Source organism: Ochlerotatus camptorhynchus, unplaced genomic scaffold, assembly GCF_037179485.1.
Source record: "Ochlerotatus camptorhynchus isolate MF236.1 unplaced genomic scaffold, CSIRO-AGI_Acam_v1.1 ptg000810l, whole genome shotgun sequence".
Lineage (NCBI taxonomy): Eukaryota > Metazoa > Arthropoda > Insecta > Diptera > Culicidae > Ochlerotatus > Ochlerotatus camptorhynchus.
The window spans coordinates 11476-34819 of NW_027041274.1; the positions used below are offsets into that span (position 1 = coordinate 11476).

At 37.3% G+C, this 23344-nt stretch overlaps 1 protein-coding gene across 1 annotated transcript in view; it reads right to left on the bottom strand.

The window, feature by feature from the left end:
* Positions 1-8259: 8259 nt before the first annotated feature.
* Positions 8260-23344, bottom strand: part of ss (spineless) — a 120746-nt gene continuing 105661 nt past the window's right edge. Inside the window, exons 9-10 of the mRNA XM_065238519.1 lie at positions 9895-10101; positions 8260-9374 (exon numbers count right to left, since the gene is read on the bottom strand). Of these exons, the coding sequence (XP_065094591.1) occupies positions 8535-9374; positions 9895-10101 (1047 nt within the window). The 3' untranslated portion in view covers positions 8260-8534. The remainder of the gene's footprint in view (positions 9375-9894; positions 10102-23344) is intronic.

The window sequence follows — 23344 nt, forward strand, 5'->3', positions numbered from 1 at the left end:
ACTACTTTTTTAGACAAGCAGTTCATTGTAGATTGAGTTCCTTAATGAGGCTCGTGGTTCATGTTAAGATTGTTTATTTAACGCAGGGCACCCGAATAAATGCTGGATGAAAGTGCAAGGGTGCGAGACGTAAAATGTAATTGGAAATTATTGAATTATTTATAATTTATTTATAGTTTAATAATAATACCAAGTTTAGAAAATCTTTTGGGTTGGACATTTTCTAGACATCCCTGGGTATAGAGTATCACTGTGTTTGTCACATAATACATATTCAAGCATCATGACATAGAAAGCTCTCAATTAATTATTGTGGAAGTGCTTCAAAGAACACTAAGTTGAGCCTTGAGAGCAGCTTGTGTAAGATCGTCAAAATCCAGAAAGAAGAAGAAAAACGGATTTGATTGATCGGGTGTTGCTATAACTCTGATTTTGGTAACTTCTCTGGTGACATCTGGATCTTGCTTGATGAGACCAATAACGTCCTGAGTACTCAATAAAACTCAGATTGTATAGGACAATTTACTCTAGGACATCAGGAACAGGTATTGTCGCTACAGTTGGAAACCGAAATAACCCTCTAGCGACAATCGATTTTACTCACGTTCCGTACGTTAAACACAGTGTCGGAAGTAATGCGCTACTTCCGACACTATGTTTAACGCACAAAACGTGAGTAAAATCGATTGTCGCTAGCAAACCGCTTCGGTTCCCAACTGTAGCGATAATACTCAATATGACTGCCAGGTATCATGTTTTGAAGTTTCATTTGATTCGTATATCAGAATCACAGTATACAGAAGTTCTGATTTTAACATAATATGGTTCCAAAACTCGATATAACTACATATCACGCTATAGAACCAAAATTTACCGAGAGAACGGTACATGTAAAAATGAAAGGACTGTTTGTAGAATCTGAATTTATCCTACCGTGAAATCTTAATCTTAATATAAAATATATTAATATAAATAGGCGAATAATTTTAACACTTATCTTAATACGTACACAGCAAAAAAAAAAAGCTGTTGAATATTACATCCAAACTGCTGTAACCAGGCCTTTCCATCGGTCTAATTGAAATACACCATAATACGAACGTATAGCCATAACTGGTACACCTACAATGTAGCATGGAAGGCAAAAAAAAAAGCGGTTTAGAAATTCCACGGCATTTTTTTTTTTCAAATGTACTGTAGTAACCCAGTGCTGCCCCGTAACGTGGGTAGATCACCTTTTCGTGGTACGTTACAGGATGTAAGATCTACCACCGATTCCTAGTCCTGACTATTTCAAACTAGGGGAACAGAATTTTTCAGTAATCCAAAGAACACATCTAAGTCCTTGTTACTTTGTATGCCTTGTATATAGTGACAAGACTCGGCTTTACCCACCGAGGATGATCTTGAAACAAAGAAAAAATGAGTTAGTTAGTCTTCATCTATGTGATTCCTAATCTTCTATTCGATGATCTCTAGTTTGAAGTGGTTAAGACTAGGGTTCTGATGCATGGTCATTATCGGTGTCATTCCTTAATTTTGTTGCTAAGGAATCCAATTTTGAATGACAGAGGGGCGCGCCTTTGGAGGGTGTTTCAACACTCCGAAGGGTACAAATAGCGGAACCTTTCAATTAGAGTCGGATCCTTGCGATAAATGCAAGAATACTTGTCGCAGTGGTGTTGGGTCCCGAACAGAGAAAAAAAACCCAGTGCTGATACCAACTGGTCTCCACGTAGGTTCAGAAGGCATTCTATGTTTTTAACATTCTCAACAATAACAAAACAATACAATTTATTGTACTGCAGACCTTATCAAAAAATGTGTATCCAAAGGCTACCGCAGCTATCAAAGCTCTATCACAAATGAGGCTGCTGCAAAAAAGCAAAGTGTGCCTTGTATTCCACCAAAAAGAAACAAGAGCCACAACTTCAGAGCATCATCATTTCTTTTGCGCATCACATGCTCCTAGCTGCTCCCTCCCTGTCTCACTCATATAGCTTATTTTAGGTTGTATGGCGCTCACACCGTCGCATGTGCCTCCGTATCGCAGCGTCACACGACAATTCGCCCGATCCCTACGCTCGCTGGCCCAATCTGTGTGCATCCAGAGTTTGGCCTCGGTAGCTCAGCAGCGTCGGATGCCGCTAACCTGCCTTGACACTTGTCTGCTTCGTTGGAATGGGGATCTACCGCTCGCCCAATCTACAAAGACCCAATGTTTAACCTCTGTACACCTGGGGCGCTGCTTGCCGCCAAACTGCGGTAACGGTTGTCTGCTTCGTCGAGATACACATCAAGTGCTCGCCACAACTGGCAACGATCCGAGTGCCTCGTCGTCTTTGGCTTACTACTATCGCACGTGTCAGCTCGTTGCTGAAGTTAGCGTGACTCGCGGGACTGCCGATGACCTTGGGAAAAAGGGGTACAAACAAAGCACCCCTTGCACTCGCTACACTTTATTGAGTCTTGCACAGCACAGTGCAAGTCTCGATCTCTAATCCAGCCGTGCTGTTGTTCGTTACAACACTACTCCAAGTGGGAAGTTTTCGTCGGTTGTGCTGCTCCTTATCGGTCGTTTTCACTAAGCAGGTACCTCTCTTACAACACTTGCTGATTCGGTGAGGTGCGTGTCATATGGAATTCTATTCTAAGATGGTGGAAACAGCGGCTACAAAATGGTGAGTTGACAACCTGGAAGGAGCGGAATACCTAGTCCTGGTCCTCACAAGTTCCTACTTCACGCCTCCTCGAGTCATATGATAACAAAAGACTACCAGCTGAAACATGGACACAGCTGGGTGGCGTAGCCTGGGCAATTTTGCCAGTTCGGCAACAGCAAAGTGAAGAGGTGCGATGCGAACACTGGCGCGGTAACCATAGTACGGTGATAGAGGAAATGCTTCACCAAACCTGAGCGTCTGTTCATCATGGAGGTGCGGCTCAAAACGGCGTCTGTTCTCCATGTTAGGAGCGGCTGATCACCGTCCTAGTGCCAGCGTGGGACTCTAAACAGAGCTGTGCATGATGATCCCCCGGCGAGACAGGGGGTTGGGGCAAGCCCAACAAGCCACCCTGGAAAAAAAAACAAAGTTGCAAATACTGAAGAAAGAAAAACGGATCGGAACAATCGGCACAGACCTACGCGACGAAATAAGGACTACGATTGGAAACTCGGAACATGGAACTGCAAATCGCTCGGCTTCCCGGGTTGCGATAGGTTAATCTATGACGAACTTCAACCACGCAACTTCGAAGTCGTAGCACTGCAGGAACTTTGTTGGACGGGACAAAAGGTATGGAAAAGCGGGCATCGAGCGGCTACTTTCTACCAGAGCTGTGGCACCACCAACGAACTGGGAATCGGCTTTGTAGTGCTGGGTAAGATGCGCCAACACCTGATTGGTTGGCAGCCGGCAGGATGTGCAAGTTGAGGATTAAGGGCTTAAGGGAATCAACGTGCACTGCCCACACGAAGGGAGACCCGACGACGAGAAAGAAGCGTTCTATGCGCAGCTGGAGCAGGTGTACGACGGCTGTTCGGAACGGGACGTCAAAATCGTCATCGGCGACATGAACGCTCAGGTAGGACGGGAGGCAATGTATAGACCGGCCAAACAGCCTGCATGCCGTATCGAACGACAACGGCCAACACACGAATTTCTGATTAAGTGCTCGTTCGTGTACGGAAAGTGCTGGTCCGAATCTTGGTCCGCACTTACTACCAACCCGAAATAGCTTTTTGTCACACGCGACTATGTCACTCGATACAGAAAGTGTTTCACCGGTTCCTTCCTTGCACCCAGTAGTGCGATGAAGCCGCTATGGCGTTTTTTCCCTTTGTTTGTGTCAAAGACTTGGCTAAGACCGGATTGGTCTATAGATACTATACTGCCCATAATCAGTCCCATCTTCTTCTTCTTCTTCTTCGCATTTCAAGCTTATTGCACATCACATATTAGCTTATTGCGTGCTCTCAACTTAGTGTTCTAGATGCACTTCCACAGTTATAAATTGAGAGCTTTCGATGCCTGTACCATTTTTGCATTGGTATAATTGTGTGGCAAGCAAGTACAATTATACCCTATATGCCCAGGGAAGTCGAGAAACTTTCCAAACCGAAAAATTCCTAGACCAGGCCGGGAATTGAACCCAGCCACCTCCTGCATGGTCTTGCTTTGTAGCTGCGCCTTTACCGACTGAGCTAATCAGATCCATATGGATAGGAAATCAAGCAAAGATGGGACTGATATGCGATTATGGGTAGTATAGATTCTATAGATAAGCGGAGGCACAAAACACTTTTTGGCAATCATGGAAAATAATTGCTCTTACTAGCATTCGTGCCATCAAATAGCTCTCTTCGTTGTGCAGTTTTGTTTTGTTTTGTTTCGTGTGAAAAAAATCAAAATGTAGTGCAACATTATATACTGATTTTAGTAAAGTGTTCGATAGAGTGGATATACCACTGTTGATTTTCAAGTTATCCAAGTTAGGTTTTAATACCAGGCTACTGCAATGGATTGAGTCATACTTGTCAAGGAGAACGCAAAGAGTAAGATTTAAAGGAAAATTGTCGTCTGTCGTTCATGTGTGCCACAAGGTTCGCATCTTGGTCCACTACTATTCATCTTATTTGTCAATGATATAGAGTACATTTTGAAGCTGCTTCAGCAAGAAGTTGACATTTTTTACACTTGGTGTAAGAAGAATTTGTTAGAGCTTAACGTTAATTAATGTAATTCTATATCGTTTACAAGAAAGCATACCATAGTAAATGACACAATTTCCCTTGATGAGAAAACATTTGAAAGGTGTAATCAAGTAAGGGACTTAAGTTGGTTCTCGACTCTAAGCTATCATTTGTTGATCACTACAATAACATTATATATAAAGCAAGTAACATGCTACACGGTAAGAAAAAAGTACCCAAAATTGAGTTCCTTTCACTCATCACGTGGCTTCCGTGGGGCTAGGTAAAATTAAGTTAAAGAAGAAAACTCAATTTTGAGTAATCCTGATCATGAATCCACGTTGACCAAGTTGACAAAAAAATAATAAAACGGAGCAGACTGGAACCGAACCATGGACGTTGAGATTACGGGGCCCGTGTGTTGACCACTCGTCTATCAACGCTTGTGAGAATGAAATGGTTAAAGGCGCATAAGAGCAACCTCAATGAAAATATACTTATATATGAGTTCATTTATTTTTACTCAATAGTTGGGTAAATTTTAACCAACGCCGCTTTTCTGATTCACTCAACGGCGGACCTCAACTTACTTTTGAGTATTTTTTCTTGCCGTGTAGGGTTTATCAAAAGATTTAGTTTGCACTTCAATGATCCTTACATTATCAAAACATTGTATGTGGTCTATGTGAGACCTCTTCTTGAATACTGTAGCGTAGTGTGGGCTCCGTATCAGGATACATATATAAACCGCATTGAGTCCGTTCAAAAACAGTTCTGGTTGTTTGCCCTTTGAAAATTAGGTTAGCCGAGATTACCGCTTCCATCTTCGCCAAGGTAACATTTATAAATGATGTTATTGCTCAAAGAGTTAATGTTCCGGTAATTTTAGAAAATATAATTTTTTATACTCCCATTCGCTCTCTAAAGAAAAGGAATTTGTTTTACATTAACAGTCAACATTAACATACTAAGCTAAAAATTGGCCTTTGAATAGAATTATGTCCTGCTATAACGCATATTCCCAATCAATTGACGTAACAATGAATAAATAACACTAAAACAAGCAATCTTTTCAATGTTAACCAGGCATGACATAAGACATAGTTAATAAGCATGTAATTGGTCTACGATTGATTGACGACATAAATAAAAAAAAAAAAACAAATCTTTGCAACAAATAGACGAAGTAGGATGTAGCCAAACGAACTGTCAATTAGTGTAGCTAAAGTGTAAAATCATCGTAAATGCTTACTTTGTAGTAAATGTTGAGTGTTTGATAGTATCGGGTATTAAAGTGATGAACCCAGCCACTGGCTAAAAATCACTCTAATAAAAAAATAGTATTGGGTATTTTGCGGTTACAGTATGGTAGATAAGTAAGTTTAAAAAAATCTCACTAATCGGCGCATGCGTACATATGAACTTCCTGTGTATGATCATCTTTAGATCTTAGTCATCTACGAAGCTGTTCGACAAAAATTGTTTTTAAAATTCAGTTTTTCCTGGTGATTCAGCTTCAAAAGATGAGGGAGTATTTTGTGCCGAGTAACAGAAAAAAATATTTGGGTTGAAAATAGTGCTATCGAATGAGTAGAAAAAAATGGTTCTTAATAACCTCGAAAAATTAGTGGCCTGCATTATCTCATATGTTATACCGTCAACGCTCCCTTATTTGATATTCGACAAAGGGAAAAAAGGAGTTACAGTACATCAGGAAAAAATCGTTATTTCAAAATTCCCTCTTGTTAGCCAATAATGGAATTCTTTATGTAGTTGTGATTTGATTTGAAATAAAACATAATTATTTATATTCAAATTGTTAATTTGGCAAGTTCAACGTTAGCGTGGATGCATCATCCTAATTATCACCATAATGGTAAAAAAAGACTATTGTATGTCATCAACCTTCTTTGAAGTTGTAGTACGATTTTAATAGATTCGTTATTTTTCTCATTTACGTAAATTGTGATTGCAAGTCAGTTTCACTCATGTTTTGGGTATAACATAAAATTTCACCATATTTTATCAAATGTTTAATAATAAAGGCTAATTTTATCACAAAGCTTCTATTGGTTGGCAGCACTCTCTCAGATTTCAACGGAACTTTATGGATGTACAAACTTCGTGAAAGCTACTTTGTATACCTACTTTCCTGGAAAGAACAAATTAAGAAAACCAACTCAACATTTTTGTTTTTTTTTTCATTTAAAAAAAATGTCACATGAAGGTAATTGTAGACTAGGTACACTAAAAAAAAAACAATTATAAATTAAAACTGTGTTTTCTCAACACCCCTATTTTTGTATAATTATGCAACTTTTTTCTAGAAAGACTGCTTAATTATCTACAAGTCGTCCATACATTGCAAAATGGGCCCTTCAATCAAAAAAAAATCAGATTGACCGCCCACGGTTGCTGCTCTGTTATTACCAGATCAGCTGCAATTACACAGAGAACCAACAGATGATGTTTGGGACTAACATTCATCCTCAATGTGCAAGAACTGGAGATCTAATATTTAGCAATACCAGCGCCGGCCGTGTCCGAATGCAGGTCAACTAGGGAATGGGAAGGAATGTGTTGACGTGGTACTCGCTGTGAAGGAAACCGAGAAATCCTCTGTGCTTCCACGAGAAATCACTGGGATGTTGGATGTGGGGAAAGGTTGCACGCACACGCAGGGATCGTTTTTTGGTAGAGCGATTATAATACACAAACACACACACACACACACACACACGCACGCGCGCACTCATCAGGACCCACACTGTGGTAAGTGATGCGATCGGTGTTAAAGAAGAATTTGTTTTCATTAAAATCTAGTGGGTATAGAATAAGGCAAAGTGAAAAATTGCAAGGAAGGGGACGGGCCTGGGATTGAACTCCCGACCTTCTGCTCAGTAAGCAGAAACGGTAACCACTGAGCTACCGAGCCTCGTCTACATTGCAAAATGAGCCCTTGTGTAGGAAAAAAGATTTTATATCTTCTCAGTATCAAAATCAAATATCAAAAAATATTATTGGGTTTAATGCTCACCACAAGCACTATGAAGACTCATTTTTTAATATCCGAAAAAAAAAGAATTCCATTTGAAAACTCGTGACCGTTCCTTGTTAGATTTCTTTCAGTGCTGACTAGATTATTTTCAAGAAAAAAGAGCTGGCAAAGTTGCTTAAGTAGACGAAGTCTGTACAACCTCAAAGTTTCATTGAAATCTGTTGTCGAGTTGGCATGAAATTCCTCTATCCCTCCGAAATAAGTGTAGAGTTGTAAATTTTACCATTTACGCTGTTTTCTCATTTTCAGATTTTTACAGATTGAACTGATTTGTGATTAGAAACGTCAGTTGTTAAATAATTTAGAGCTTTTCAAAACTATGCCATTAATGTGTTTTGTGGCAAGCATACTGACGCATACTAGGAAATCCAGAAAATATTCAACCCGCAACGACCTTGACCTTCTAACAGCACTCTTATTGACCAGGCTAATAGGTGATCTTAATAATTTCTCGGAATAATCTTAGATCCTAAAGTTGGTATTACATTGATTCTCAGAATGTATTTTCGAACGAACATTAATTCGTAACTTTTCAATTCATGTTGGAAATCTTTCGAATAATATTTGAAATGGATTTGTTAGGAGAAGTGTCTCAAAAAGGTCTAAATCTGGTATCGGTTTATTATGCCTCACCTTACTATACAATTCGAGAAAGGTAGTGTCTACACGTGGTAGCTGCAGCTAAAATAATCACTTCGGAATGATCATTATCATTAAGGAATGCTAGTGCACGTTATCAATAGTTAAATACTCCGCTGTGACAGGTGGCTTTGATGCTTTGTTTCAATCGTGCATTGTAATTAAAAAATATCCACCCTCAACGATTACCTTTCCTGTTTCATTCCTTTCGAGATTTAAATGGGTTTCTTCATTTGAATTAACAACATTTCGATCATTGGAAGCAGGAGATTGTGAAGACGAACAATTCGTAGTAGTACTAGTAGTGTTATTGGAACAACTGTTATCGTTGTAGGTTGAACAATTGAATTTGTGTTTTGTTGCTTGTGACGTACCCCACATAAGAACAGTTTGTCGACGAGGTTCAAAATGCTGCGGTGACAATGCCTCTTCTTTCAAGTCGGAGTGTGGCATGTCATTCGTTTCGCGACTTTTGGTTGTGTTAGGATTCTTGATAACATTACTGTTGATCACATTATTAGAGTTAGTTAAGCTAACAGATGAAACTGGTTTCGCCGAATTTGAAACGTCTTCTAGGGAAGGAGATTGTTTGTGTTTCTTGTGGATATCAGAATTTTCGTATTCATTATCCATATCACGATTGATAGTATCGTTCTGTGGCATGCATTTTTCAGTCTCTTGCCATCGTTCGTCTTTAGCAATGCCATAACCTTCATAAGGAACAAATCCATTGTTTGTTATATATGATGCTGGAGTTGATGCATACTCGGGGAAATATCCACTGACGCCTTGCAACCGGTATTGGTGGAAAATGTTGTCAGATACTGAATAAAAATTTGACGAATGAGCTGGGGGTGTCATGTACATGCTCTCGGTTGAAACGTATGGTGATGTTGAATACATTGGATTCAAGTTTGAATAGGCAGCTGCAACGGCCACGGCTGGGTCGTTCACGTACTCAACCATTTGGACTGGGGAAGTAACCTGAAAAAAATATATTCATATCAATATTTTACTCTCTTCGTCAAATGGTTTATGTATTCCCTGGATATTATTCATTGTAATAAGCTTTTTTTTTTAAATAATTTCCTCAGCTTAAAAAATTTACTACTTAATAGAGTCCTTTCTACTTCAAGTAAGCTGAATTTTATTACAGTTAAGAGGTAAGCAATTGGTGTTTTACGGGTTTTCCCTGATTATTTAAAAAGATCCGTAATAAACTGTTTATTTTTGTCTAACTTTCTAAGTTGCTTCTCAAAGCGTACACTTGAGGTAGATACATTTCTGAAATATAAGCTGCTCGTTGATTAAGTATTCAAGATTTATCTGTAAAGGTTTGGGATTGATTTGCTGATTGGCTAGATAATCCATGGGTTAACTGTCAAATCCACGCTTACGAAATGCCGATAAGTCAATAAATATTTGCTAGCAGCGAAGATTTTAGACATCCATCTATCTACAGCTGTGCAAAAAAATGTAATTACTGTAAAATTTCCATAATTACCTGCCCTCCCGGAGATTGCTGCAGTTTTCGTTTAGATCGGCAGGTGGACAAAAAATCTCTAAGTTGAGTTTTGTAGCGGCGATTGTAACGTTGCTGAGAAGATGCTGGTGATGTAGTAGCAGTAGTAGGAGATCCGCTGGGTGTCACAATCAATTGATCTGCGTCAGTAAAGTATGTTGACGTTAATCCAGTATCTAAATAGCTAACCTATTGAAAAACAAGTTTTATTGTGATATGCGTTCAAAAATAGAAATGTTTATCTCACTTGCACTTATCAAAAATCCGCTTTCATACTGTTTTATGCGAATCAAAATGGGTTTCTTCAAACTGAACCGAAATATGCTCTATAGGTAAGTTAGAAGCGTTAGGTTCCTATAGTTGCTAATGGAATTTCAATTATAGGAGCGTTTACCCTATATGATTTGGCGACAACAACAACAAGATACAAAACAGTTAAAAATTATATACAATGGAATTGGATGTGCAGCGTGTAAAAAACGCTTGTCAAAACGCATAAAAATGTGTTTCCACGTTAAAAAATCCGCATTAAAGAAACACCGTGTAATAAGTGTAATAAATTATTAACTAAAACTGTAAACCCTTCCCTTCGCAGAAGGTTTTTTGATTTTTTGAAATACTAAAAAAAAATACTAGGATAAATGCACTTATACTGGTGGTACGTTAATGCAATGTTTTCCCATAGTGGCTTACGGAGTCTCCAGAGATTGCTCATCAGGAAAATTTATTCTATAGCAAAAAGTTCTCCTGATGAAAACAACCGCACTTTAGTAGTCTCTATTAAGTGTGCGGCTTCTTCTTCTTGATTAAAAGAAAGTTCTGGCGATTTATTTTGTATGCAAGCTTAATCTTAATTGTATATAAGCTTATCAACTGATAAATAGTGGAATGATTGCATGTTTACCACGCACTGCGCATGCTTTTAGTTATGATCTCAACACTACACATCACATCCTTGCGACTATTTCTAGTCTGTTGATGCAAACATAACAAATAAACAAATAAGCATGGCCCCACCAAGTTATCCGGAAATAATGTATGGAGATTTGAACGTTTTTCCAAAAATATCGATTTTGGAAGCGAAAACAAAAACTATTTGATACAAACACCCCACGTCTGTTGCAAAAATCAACCATGATTTTAATTCATTGAATGTATTCAATACAACATTAATCTCGGTTGGGGAAGTGGTATGGTTACAAAATGTAATAATATGAGAAAACACTCATGATCACCTCATGAATCTAAAGTGCAATTTATCCATTTGCATTCAATTTTTAAATGATTCTTGATCTTGTTCCAAGTGATTGCTTCATGTTGAATTACTTTTTTCATGAAAAATTGATAGAGAGTGATCTGAAAATTAACCTATTTAGCCGATGTACCTAGTATGCCAGTTTACCCGGAAAAGAGTTTTCTTACATGCTTCAATGGTTGTTTCACATCAAATCCTTGCGTGTCTTAAGAAAGTTGCATTTTAATGCTGAATTTCATGTATTTTTTCGCACCTTTTCACAATCATCATCATTTTTAGTAGCGACATCTAGCAGCAGTTTTTGCGGCAACTCATCAATTGTCTGGCCAATTCTCGATTATTTTTTCCAAGCGACGCATCAGTTTTTGTAAACAATGCACTTGATCGTCGATTAGGTCGATTAGGCGTAACTGCTAGCTCGCCAACGCATACTTACACTACCATCAGAGAGGGGGAAAATTTATCTACGTGCTAGTGGCGTTAGTATGCGTGAGCGAGATATCAGTTAGGGGCATACGGGGTATGACCGCCCGGCGGGGTAAGAAGGACCACAGCCAGTTATATGGGAAATTCTCAAGATTCTTACCAATATTCAATGCAGAAAAGATTATCAACATGTTTTTATCATTCTGAAACACCTTGTAGCCCCCGAAGTAGTGAAGCTTAAAAAAATAAAAGCAAACCTCTCGTACGGTGGGGCTTTCGCGATCTAATTTTGAAAACAATAAATATAAGACTTTTTGATGAACAAACGGTGTTTTCTGACGTTTGTTGGTACCTGTTACCTTCTGTAGGCTATACTGCTTCTGTGACTTTAGATAAAGGTATGTAAAAATGCAGGAAACATGTGAAAATATACGATATTCTGACAAATTTAAACCAGGGTTAAGACGGACCACTTTTGACGGGGTAAAAGCGTCACCCTTCTTCATTACAAAATGATTTTGATTGAAACTGATGTTTTTTTCCAGTGATGTTGATTTCTTGTACTTGTAGCCAGGCATGGAAAATCATTTGCATTCATTTCATGCATTCATTTACATTCATTTGCCTCTAACTTTTTTCTTGAACAGCATTTCGCAAAATGATTTGTAGAACTTTTGTAGGTTTTGTTATTAACTACATCTTTTGTTAACAAGTCAAATTCGTCTCTCTTATGCATGACGAACCAGAGCGAACAGAAGTCACTACTGATTTTCAGTGAATGTATTTTACATTCACTGAAAAACAGTAACAAGTTCTGCCCGCTCTAGTTCGTGATGCATAAGAGATACAGATTTGAAGTATGAGCAAAAGTTGTAGCGAATAACAAAACCTACAAAAGCTCTATACATCATTTTGCGGAATGCTGTTGATAAAAAAGTTAGAGGCAAATGAATGTAAATGAATGTATGAAATGAATGCAAATGATTTTCCATGCCTGCTTGTAGCTATAATCAAGAATAAAAACCTGGATCCATCCATCTATGGTGAGATGTGAGCATTCTTACTAATTTACATTCCCACAATAAAATAAATGTTGTTTTGCTCCCGAGTGGTATCGTGAGTGGCCATACTCCATTTAACCACCAATGACAATTTTTTAAAGTTCTCATGTGATTTGATGACCGGCACCTGTGGTGTAGTGGTAAGCGTGACTGCTTTATCACCCCCAATAGGTCTGAGTTCAATCCCAGCCGAGGTCGGTGGTAGTCACGTCTTCCTTCGGAAGGGAAGTAACGGTTGCGGTCTTACACCGTCTTCCCCTACGCCAAACCGAACCGTGAATATACTCCCCTAAATTTTTGGAGTATTGAGTTCTGTTCTGGTTATTCTGAAAGTAACATGTTAAGAGTTCTGAGTGATCTACCAAGGCTGTTAATCTGACATAGACAAAGTTAGAATATTTGGGATGAAGAAACTAATTCAAAATAGTTGCATTGAACCTAATGATTTTGAGAAACAAATAAATCAATAAATGTACTAGTTGAACCAACTTGCCCTATTCAGTCATGCTTAATTTAATGTATATTCGCATAAGCGGGAAAATTGCCAAAATTCCGGGAAAAAAACAGGAAGAATCCGAGAAATTCATAATCGCCATGTGTTAGTTCAAATGTCTATTACACCAAAATTCATCGAGTTTTTTCATAGCTCAAAAGTTGCACTGGTAAAATAGATAAAAAGGAAGAGTATAATGAAAACACAGAGAAACATAAATCAATGCTGACTATTTAAGTGTTAAGGCGATCTGAAAAGTTGTGAATTACCGGTTAGGAAGGAAATGGTTAGACAATTAAAGTACCGTAAAACGGGGAAACTTTGATAGTTTTTTGAAGTATATTCTAAATATTTTTTTACAGCAATGAATGTTTTTCAAATTTTTATTTTTTAAAACAAGTACTGGGAATCCTAGAGTCAATCCATTGGTAACATGTTTACCAGGAATTATTGCATTCGCACTTTTTTTATTGTCTTATGATCGAACGTCAGATTTTTGTTTTGGGGTTACTTTGATAATACTCAATGACAGTAGAAAACCACGCGAGATTCGCAAACAATTTTGATCCAGAAATAAGAAACTTTGAATGAGTATATAATCAGAAACATCATAAGCAATATAAAAACAATATTGATTTTGTCATGACTATATAGGAAAAACATTTAATAAGTGATTGCTTGAGTGCCTTTTCAATCAGGCAAAAAAACAAGAAAACATTGTTTTCGAGGTATTTGGAAAATATGTAAAACATCATGCAAAATACTCAATACGAAATCAAAGGTACTACCCTTAGCTACAAAATGGAACCAATTTTTCCAATTCGGAAATAGTGTAGAGTGTAAATTTAATCATTATATTCTACTATGAAAGTTACCCGCATTATCAAAGATACCCCGTTTTACGGTACCATCAATTCTGGTTTTACACGATTTTCTTTTAACGATTTTGTCCACATTTAGGATGAGTTAAATTATTTTCAATACCATGTTATTTTTCTTTGATTTTTTAAAACAAGTTGCACTAAATTGGGTTGCAATCGCAGTCACGGACGAACAAAAATGTACTCTCTCTATAATGGTCTACGATTAATTGACGACGAATAAATAAATAAATATTGTGATTAGTCTTGACTATATTCACTACAAGGTTAATGCACATTGTTTATAATGATTTCGATTTTCGTACAAAATGTAATACCGGTAAAAAACCGGTAATGGAAAAAAAATCATAAATGGGAAACGCTACTCATAATCAGAAAACATGCAATATTCATTTTATAAGTTGGGCATCCAAAATGCATATCCCAAGTCACAATCAAGCCCGCTAATAACGGTTTTTGCGATATTTTTGTGGTTGATATATGAATAATATAAGGTGTAGAAGCCCTATATTACCTTATTTTTTTATAAATGACGATTAGTTAATTGCTTCTAAGTATAAGCTACTTAGAATAAGCTTTCCAAGAGACACGTCTCCATAGTTCTAAGAGGTATCTTTGAGGAGAAAAATGGTTTTCTGTTCCTTTTTAAAGTTAAATTCTTATTCAAACAATAAGTACGCAAAATCTATGCGAAATCGAATTATGCAACAAAGTCCTGGTGGTCGTAAGTAAGACCCGTATCGTAATAGCGTAAGTTGAAGCCACTCCTGAAATTATTGATGAACAAACACAATGCTGTAATAATTGATCCTTTCAAAACTGTTAGCAGTCAATATAAGTAGTCTTACACGAAAAAAAAAACATACACTAGCGTAGACATAATATTTCAAGATCTAAGTTGTTAAGCTCGAAATTACCATCATAAAGATATTGAGTATTGATTTTTAAATGGCTAAAAAAACGTAATGATGGTTTAAAACTAAAAATGGCCAAACCAAACTACTAAGTGCACCAAGTGTTAAAAGATACGAAAGTCCTAAACACAATTTGGACATTAGACTGACCCACATTTACACATTAAATTTTTTATCATTTTTTTTCTACGGGCCAACCCCTAGATTTGTGCCATTAGGTGAGAAAACCACCATCTGAAAATTTCAGCTCATTCGAATGTAACATGAGCTGGCGCATTTGATTTAAATTTTATATGGGGATATTGGTTGAAATGTATGGAGAAATAACATTACTTCACTCTTTCGTGCTGGTTCAGCAAACTCGATTTAGCTCAGCATTTTAGCACACGTAGTTTAAACTATAAGGAACACAGCATCACGATTCAAGTTGGTATTATGGAGATTTTTTTTTTTTTATTTATTATAGTCACTTTAACACTCTTGGGTCATTCGTGACTTGTCCGAATCGTGAGATTTGAACTCGTGACTTTGGCGTGAGAGGTATGGATGTTAACCACTACGCCGGGGTCGCCCCTATTATGGAGATATTAATAAATTATGTGCATACTGCTCGTATATTGCAACAAAATATAGGCAGCTTATGAACTAGATTACCACTAATATAAAAGTTCACATTTTCGACCGGTTAACATCCAGGCTCATCTCTTTTGGTGCGATAACCACAATTTGAATGTTCCAACTTTTTTTGACGTTACACAAGCTGGCGCTTTTTGTTTAATGTTCATATAGGAGATTTGGTTGAAATTTCCACATACAAAATGCTCATATACATTCAAAAGCGAATATCTAAAAAAAACTAACTGGATTAATGATGCAATCTTCAGCAAAGTTGTTACTCATTAACTAAACTACATGTTTTGAAAATCTGAATCAAATCGATAATAAGTGTAGTGTAGAAGTGTAATTTTTTCATGTATTTTTTTTTCCAAATTCCCCATACAACTTTCAAACTAAAAGCGCCAACTTATCTTAAAACCAACTGAGCTGAAACTTTCGGATAATGGTTTTATCATCTGAAGACGCAAATCTAGGGGTTGGCCCTTAGAGAATTATAACATTTATTTTTGTGGGCCAGTCTACTGGACATAGGTTGCAAGGATTTTTTACATTTACAGCAAGCAATTTTGTTAATTTTAAATAAAATATGCCTTATCCAGCTTATACAGCTAATCACACCAAATATTGTTGCTAGGTTTTCAACAGCCCATGTGATGCTCAATTGCTTGCCCAAGCTATTTCATTTAAATAAAATTATGACCGTTGATAATTTCTTATTACTAAAAAAAACATTGTTGTTTTTATTCTATGAACTATTCTATTAACTTTAAAATGCAAGTTGTTTTTTGTCCAGAATAATATTTTAAAAACTATTTTGAGATACAATTTTTATAAAAATAGCTGAATAACCTTTGAAGAATGTTTATCTTACTTAAGATTTTTGATTGATTTAATTTGATATTGGTAGATCATGTATCACTACCAGAATTAACGTAATGCTTATAATTGCTCTAATTGAACTAATAAACATCAAATATCGGATATACAAATTACCGAAATACCCAATTATCAGAAGCTTAAAACCCGGTATTTCAGTTCTGCAGAATGGCAAGGTATTACCGGTTAAACCGGCTTCGGTAAATCCCGTTGAAAACCACTAGCAAGAACCCAGCTGCCTCCATCATGGTCTTGCTTTAAAGCTTCGTGTTTACCGACCGACCGGGAGGCCCGGGTAGCGGTAGGATTGTTAATTCAAATTCTGAAAAAACCGTTTTAGCAAGATAAAACTAATTAATTTCTCCTTTCATATTTTCCATGAAAGCTTATAAAAATATCTAATAGAATGCTCCATGGTCGAATTTTAAATTGCACTACAGAAAAAGTAGCAGCCTCTGGAGAATTTTGTAGACAAAAATCAACCGGATTTGACGGTGCTACGATAAAGCCAGGTTGAACCAATTACCCAGACAACCAGAAGTTGTATACAGTCAGTATCGTAAATTGCTACTGTTAAAAGTCAACATCGCATATAAGAACGACATACATCGCATTTTGTTTAAGTGGAATCATAGAATGCAAATTTATGCGATAAATCATTGTTCCATCGTACTGCACTACAAATTAAATCGGATCTGAGGGAGAGTCGCGAAGAGAGAAAAATGGAACGTCAAATGCAGGCAGACGGCTCCTGTCACGAACTGTCATTTGGAGCCAAACAATTTTTTGATGCTTTTCTTACAGTTGAACAAGAATGCACAAGGCGGTACTGAAATCTTGCGTAAAGTAATTTCTGACAAACTGTCGTTTCAAGCTATTTTATTCAATGGGACACCGTTTATTTTTAATTCATTCAAAATACACACAAATCAATATTGAAAGATACCATTAGCCAAGGTTTTGTCAAAACACCTAGTGTCATAGTAAAATATCAAACAGAAAAGTACAGTTTCTCACTGCACACTGAACAATCTCAAACAATCACTACACGCTCAAAGCAAAACACACTATTTTGCTACGCCTGTTTTGATTTGATTTCAATTGTGCCGTTTTTTTTTTTGACAAGAAGAACAAGTATACAATGAATTCCGTGTGTGTTATCTGCTTCTTCCTCCCAGAATCGGATGACATCGAGTCCGCATCGTGCTCTCTTGACGTGCGGATATATTTGCTTTTTGCTGAAGGAAGTGCTACTGCTACAAAGCTACAACAAATTTAAACAGCACTTTTCAGTGCTCAATATACCTGTAAATTTTCTACCTTGTTAAACTCTTATTCTTTTTCGATTCTTTTTTGGACCCTACCCGAGGTAATCCTGCTTGGATATCGATTTGGAAAATTCCTCTTCGATCCTTATGATTCTTATAATAATCTGCTTCGAAGTCGATTTGGATAAAACTTTTACTGCCGCCATGGTGCCTAAGCGCAAAAGAAAAGGGCAATCTCTTGATCGCCCTTCTGATGAAATTAATTTGAACAATCAATTTGATTTGCTCACGGATGATAAGAATTATCCATCATCCTGGAAAAAAAATCTAGTAAACTTTCCCGGCTTAATGCCAAGAAGGAAAAGATTCCCCCTATTGTGATAAGCACTTCTGATTTCCATGGTCTTCACACGGAACTTTTGAACTTCGTGAAATTCGAGTTTTCACTGTAAATTGGCCGTCGGGGTGAATGCCATGTATTGGCTGAAACCTTAGACGGATTCAAACGTCTTCTCAAGTATCTGAGAAGCAGCACCATCTTTTTACTTACGACACCAAAACTGAACGTCTGTTCAAGGTTTTCATGAAAGATCTGCCCAGTGATGAATCCCCGGATCAGATAAAAAATGAACTGGCAAAATTACTTGGAGTTGTGCCAGTCCAAGTAATCAAAATGAAAACTGAAATCCCGGCCTAGCAATTCGCGCAACGGGATTTCTAATGATTTTTATTTAGTTCACTTCAAGTCTAGTGAACTAAACAACCTTAAGGTCTTAGAAAAAGCTAGCCTTATGCTCCATGTCCGAGTTAAGTGGGAACACTTCAGGAAGACTGGAGGAAATTTCCAAAACCTCACCCAGTGCCGTAAGTGCCAGGGGTGTGGTCACGGAACAAAAAATTGCTACATGCCAGCTAAATGCAATCGTGGTGATTCCTCCCACGCAAAGGACGACTGTCCTATGAAGGAAGATCCTAAGAAATTTAAATGTTCAAATTGTGGTGAAAACCACAAATCCAATTTTTGGGAATGTAAGACTCGAAAAGCGATCCTACAATCTCGTTCTAAGCGACAGGTAGGAAACGCTCCACGTTCCCAAACAGGTACAAATTCATCTGCTGTTAACCACGGTCGTACCCGTAGGTACTAATCGATGTCAATTATACAAGGTCTGGCCCAACCGGCTTATTGGTATTAGTGAAATGTGAAAATGTCTAGTGGTGGTCGTATTTCATCGCAATGTTTATCTTTTTACACGAAACAGCTGTTTTATGTGACGACACGTCTGCTATTTGCAGTATGGAATGTTGTGCTGCCGTGACATCGGCATTCGCTTGCTCAGCAACATTTTTGCTTCTAACACCCGCAAGCTGCTTGTTGTTCCAGACCTTGTATGATTGACATCGGGTACTAATATCACCCCTGCTTCAAATTCTTCATCTATACCTGCTCCCCTGGCTGCTAACAATGTTCAGCGAGTAAATGGATCTACTTATGCTGCTATTGCACCAGGTAGAAATCAAAATACGCAAAATTTTGATAATTTTGACTTAGGAAACATTACTGCTCCTAAAATGGAATTTTTACAGAAATCATTAATTGACATGATTACTATAGAGCGGCCCACAAAAACAAAAGTTCTAATTTTCCACGGGTCAACCTCTAGATTTGTGCCTTTAGGTGAGAATACCATTCTCTGAAAGTTTTAGCTAATTTGGTTGTAGGATGAACTGGCGATTTTAGTTTGAATTTTGTATGGGGAATTTGGATGAAATACATGAAGAAAGGACACTTAGTGGCGCCGGTGGTGTAGTGTTAAGCGTGAGTACCTCTCACCCCAGCAAGCTTGGGTTCAATCCCAGTTGGCGCCGCCGGGATGTTCTGTGGCATAACATCTGTGATCACACCTTCCTTTGAAAGGGAAGTAAAGCCGTTAGTAGTCGGTTCATGAGTTGAGTTGATGGGTCGATATGTAGGGTTCAGGCAAAGAAAGGAACAGCAGCTTCATGCAAACGCTGATCCAGAAAGTGTTTACTCTGACGATTGAAAAATCAACATCGATTTTTTCTTCCTCTAATGATTTTATATTTAACGTGCTCGTTTATGCCAGTTCAATTTGGTATAAAATGGTATAATTTCTGACTACGTTTTAAAATGACCGTTAGCTTAACAGTTCATCCTATTTAATACGAACTGTTGTTTTAAAGTGCACAAAAATTAGTAAAACCAAGTTTTTTGTGTTTATGCATATACTGGACATATCTAGATTAACAGTTCAATAGGTCCTATCTGCATTTATCTATTATTTCCAGGATTCATTCAATATTCTAATCGAGTAATGTTTTGTTTTTAAATTTTTTATTAAGGAGATTTTTAGCCTATGGTTAGTTCATCTCTGGATAAAATTGAGCAAAGGTTTAAAGAAGAAAAAAATCTTGTTCTCTTTCTTCTATGGCTATTATGCCCCAACTAGAACTTTATGCTTGTTCTTAACAGAGGGGATTAGAGGCAAATGGGGTATGAGTGGTTGATTGATTCTCTTCGTAATAAGCCAGCGGCAAACACATTCCTGTCATGCGGTTGCTATCCTGCATGACAGATGATAACCTACTTTATCAAACAATGTAGTAGAAATAGTGTGAGATCCGTTAGTAAAGCCGTGATTATCAAAAGAGAAATTCTTTGAAGAGAATCGATCAAAATCACTTCTACCCCTTGCCTCCAATCTCCTCAACTTAGTGATCTTCGAGCACTTCCACTACTGTTAATGGGGAGCTTTCTTAGCCTGCTCCATTTTTGCATTCGTATATTGTGTTGCAAGCACAATCATACTCTATTCCCAAGCAAGTTGAGAAGTTTTCCAGCCCATTTTTTTTTTTTTTTGACTGGACCGGAATGAGAACACAGCCACCTTCAGCATGGCCTTAATTATAGCTGTGCTCCTTTATCCACAAATCTAAGATACCATCAGATTTTTGGAACAAATATGTTTTCTTCAGACCTAACCAACAGATTCCAAATTGGTGGGAGTGGAAGCGAGAGAAGATTCCAATTCTACATTAATGGCGGTTAACTCCAACTCGGATTAACTTTTAATACAGTCCCTCTTTGTAAAATCTGCTAAATGCTTGCTTATGATTGAATTAATTAACAACAACGTCGCTACCAAATCAATCGGACATTTGTAATCGGGATTTTATCCGAATATAATATTGTCGTTTCACTTGAAAGCTGGAAAATCAGACTAGCGAAATTCGATTTTTTTTTCTTGTTTGTAATCACCCAATGATGCGCTATTTAGCTTAGGTTTAACGTTTAAAACAAGTCATATTTTTTTATTTACTTTACGAGTCATATTTTCCAGCTTCCAAGTGGATCGACAATACCGGTTGAGGGTTACCGCCATAAGCATGTTTCAATTCGATAGCTTGTAAAAATACAACGTTGTGCGAATACAGCGCATTTTGTCCGACGTTATTTTTTACATACAAATCGCGAGTAAAATCAATTGGCCCGTGTCGGAATTTTCGGTTTTCTACTTTACTGTATACGTTACTATACAAATGAATTGTATTGGTAGAAAAATATTTAATTTTTTTATAAAACCGCTTAAAAGCAGCCAAGCTGTACTTGAACTTGTCATTAAAACTGGTATAATCCTACCAATATTTTCCGTGTAAAAAGTGTACTTTCCACCGCTAGGTGGCACTCTGAAATACAACGATTTTTTTTTCACTTTTCGAAGCAGAGATGAGCTTCCTTTCTTTGGTTCAGGTGTGGGAGCTTCCTCCCTGGCGTCGGTAGCATTGGTGCTCAACACGGAAAACAAGATCGACGGAAAACAAAATCAAGAAAAATAAAAGACACTCTCTATCGATCATAACAAAGTTTCTTTATTCTCGATTTGATTCAGATTTTCAAAACTTGTAGTTCACTTCATGAGTAACAACTTTGCCGAAGATTAAATCATAAATCCAGTTAGTTTTATTGAGATATTCGCTTTTGAATCTAGTTGATACGTTGCAGATACAGGCAGCTCATTGTTGCACTATACGAGCAGAATGTTCATAATTACTTAATATCTCCATAATACTAACTTGAATCGTGATGCTGTATTCAGCAAAGTTGTTCCTTATAGTGTGCTGAAATTCTGAGCTTAATAAAGTTTGTTGAACCAGTTCTATGCACGAAAGAGTGAAGTAATATCATTTATCTATACATTTCAACCAATATCCCCATATAAATTTTTAATCAAAAGCGCCAGGTTTTTTCATCTAATGGCACAAATCTAGGGGTTGGCCCGTAGAAAAATGATAATAATGATGAAATTTCCCCCATATTAATGTGGGCCAGTCTAATGATTACTGATATGCTAAAAACTAATTCGGGGCTGTTCATAAACTACGTAGACAGTTTTTTTGGATTCTTGACCTCCCCCCCCCCCTTCCCCTGCATAGACAATTGTCCATACAATGTTTTTTTTTTAATTTGTATGGGTCATGTATAATTGTCATGCTCTTGAATATCTGACAACTTCTATACTGCCGTTATTCGCATAACAGTCCCATGTCCTATTGATTTCCTATGGGACTGTTATGCGAATAGCGGCAGTATAGTTGAAGCAAGAGCTGCCTCAATATTAAAATTCGAGGTTAAATTCAATTCAATTATAATAGACGACGATCTTCAGCTCTTGATCCGTCTTAAAAATGTCCGTAGGAGGCAATATTAACGAACACGCGATCCTGCCATGAAAGTTATATGGCGGGATTTGCAAAAACAAACCCTTTTGGAACCTCACAAAAATTAAAAAAGAAACTCAAAAGCCTATTCCACCGCTTAAATAAGCTGGTGAAATTTCTATCTAAAATTAGGAAAAAACTTAGAAACTTGCAAAGTAATTCGAGGGTTCCCATAATTTCAGTTTTTGTCTTACTAGTCTTATTGAGAATCAGGTTGCTCGGGATTATCTGAATATTTTCTCTCAAAAAAATATTTTTGATGATTCCTGGGGGACTGATTTGGACGAAGTAAGATTTATAACTAAAAAGTTTCAGAATATGAAAGTTCCAGGTAATGGGGGAATTTTCTATATCCTCATAAAAAAAAAAAAACTCCCAGAGAGTACCTTGTCTTTCTTGGTCAAATTATTTAACAGATGTTCCAATTTTGAAGCCGGATAAAAATCCAGCTGAAGCTTCTGGCTACCGTCCAATAGGTTTGCTTTCATCAATAAGTAAACTTTTTGAAAAGATAATTTTAAGTAGAATGATGCTTCACATTAATACAAACTCAATTTTTGCAGATGAGCAGTTTGGATTTCGCCATGGGCATTCAACTACTCATCAACTCTTAAGAGCTACCAATTTAATTCGTTCAAACAAATCTGAAGGCTGCTCAACTGGAGCTCTTCTAGACAAAGAAAAAGTATTCGGCAGTGTTTGGCACGAAGGTTTGATTGCTAAATTGAGAAAGTTAAATTTTCTTCTCTGTATCATGAAATTAGTTCAAAATTATTTAACTGACAGAACACCACAGGTAAGTTATCAAAATTCCCAATCTGAACGACTACCTGTTAGATCAGGAGTTCCCCAGGGTAGCAATCTTGGAACTATATTGTATAACATTTTCACTTCGGACCT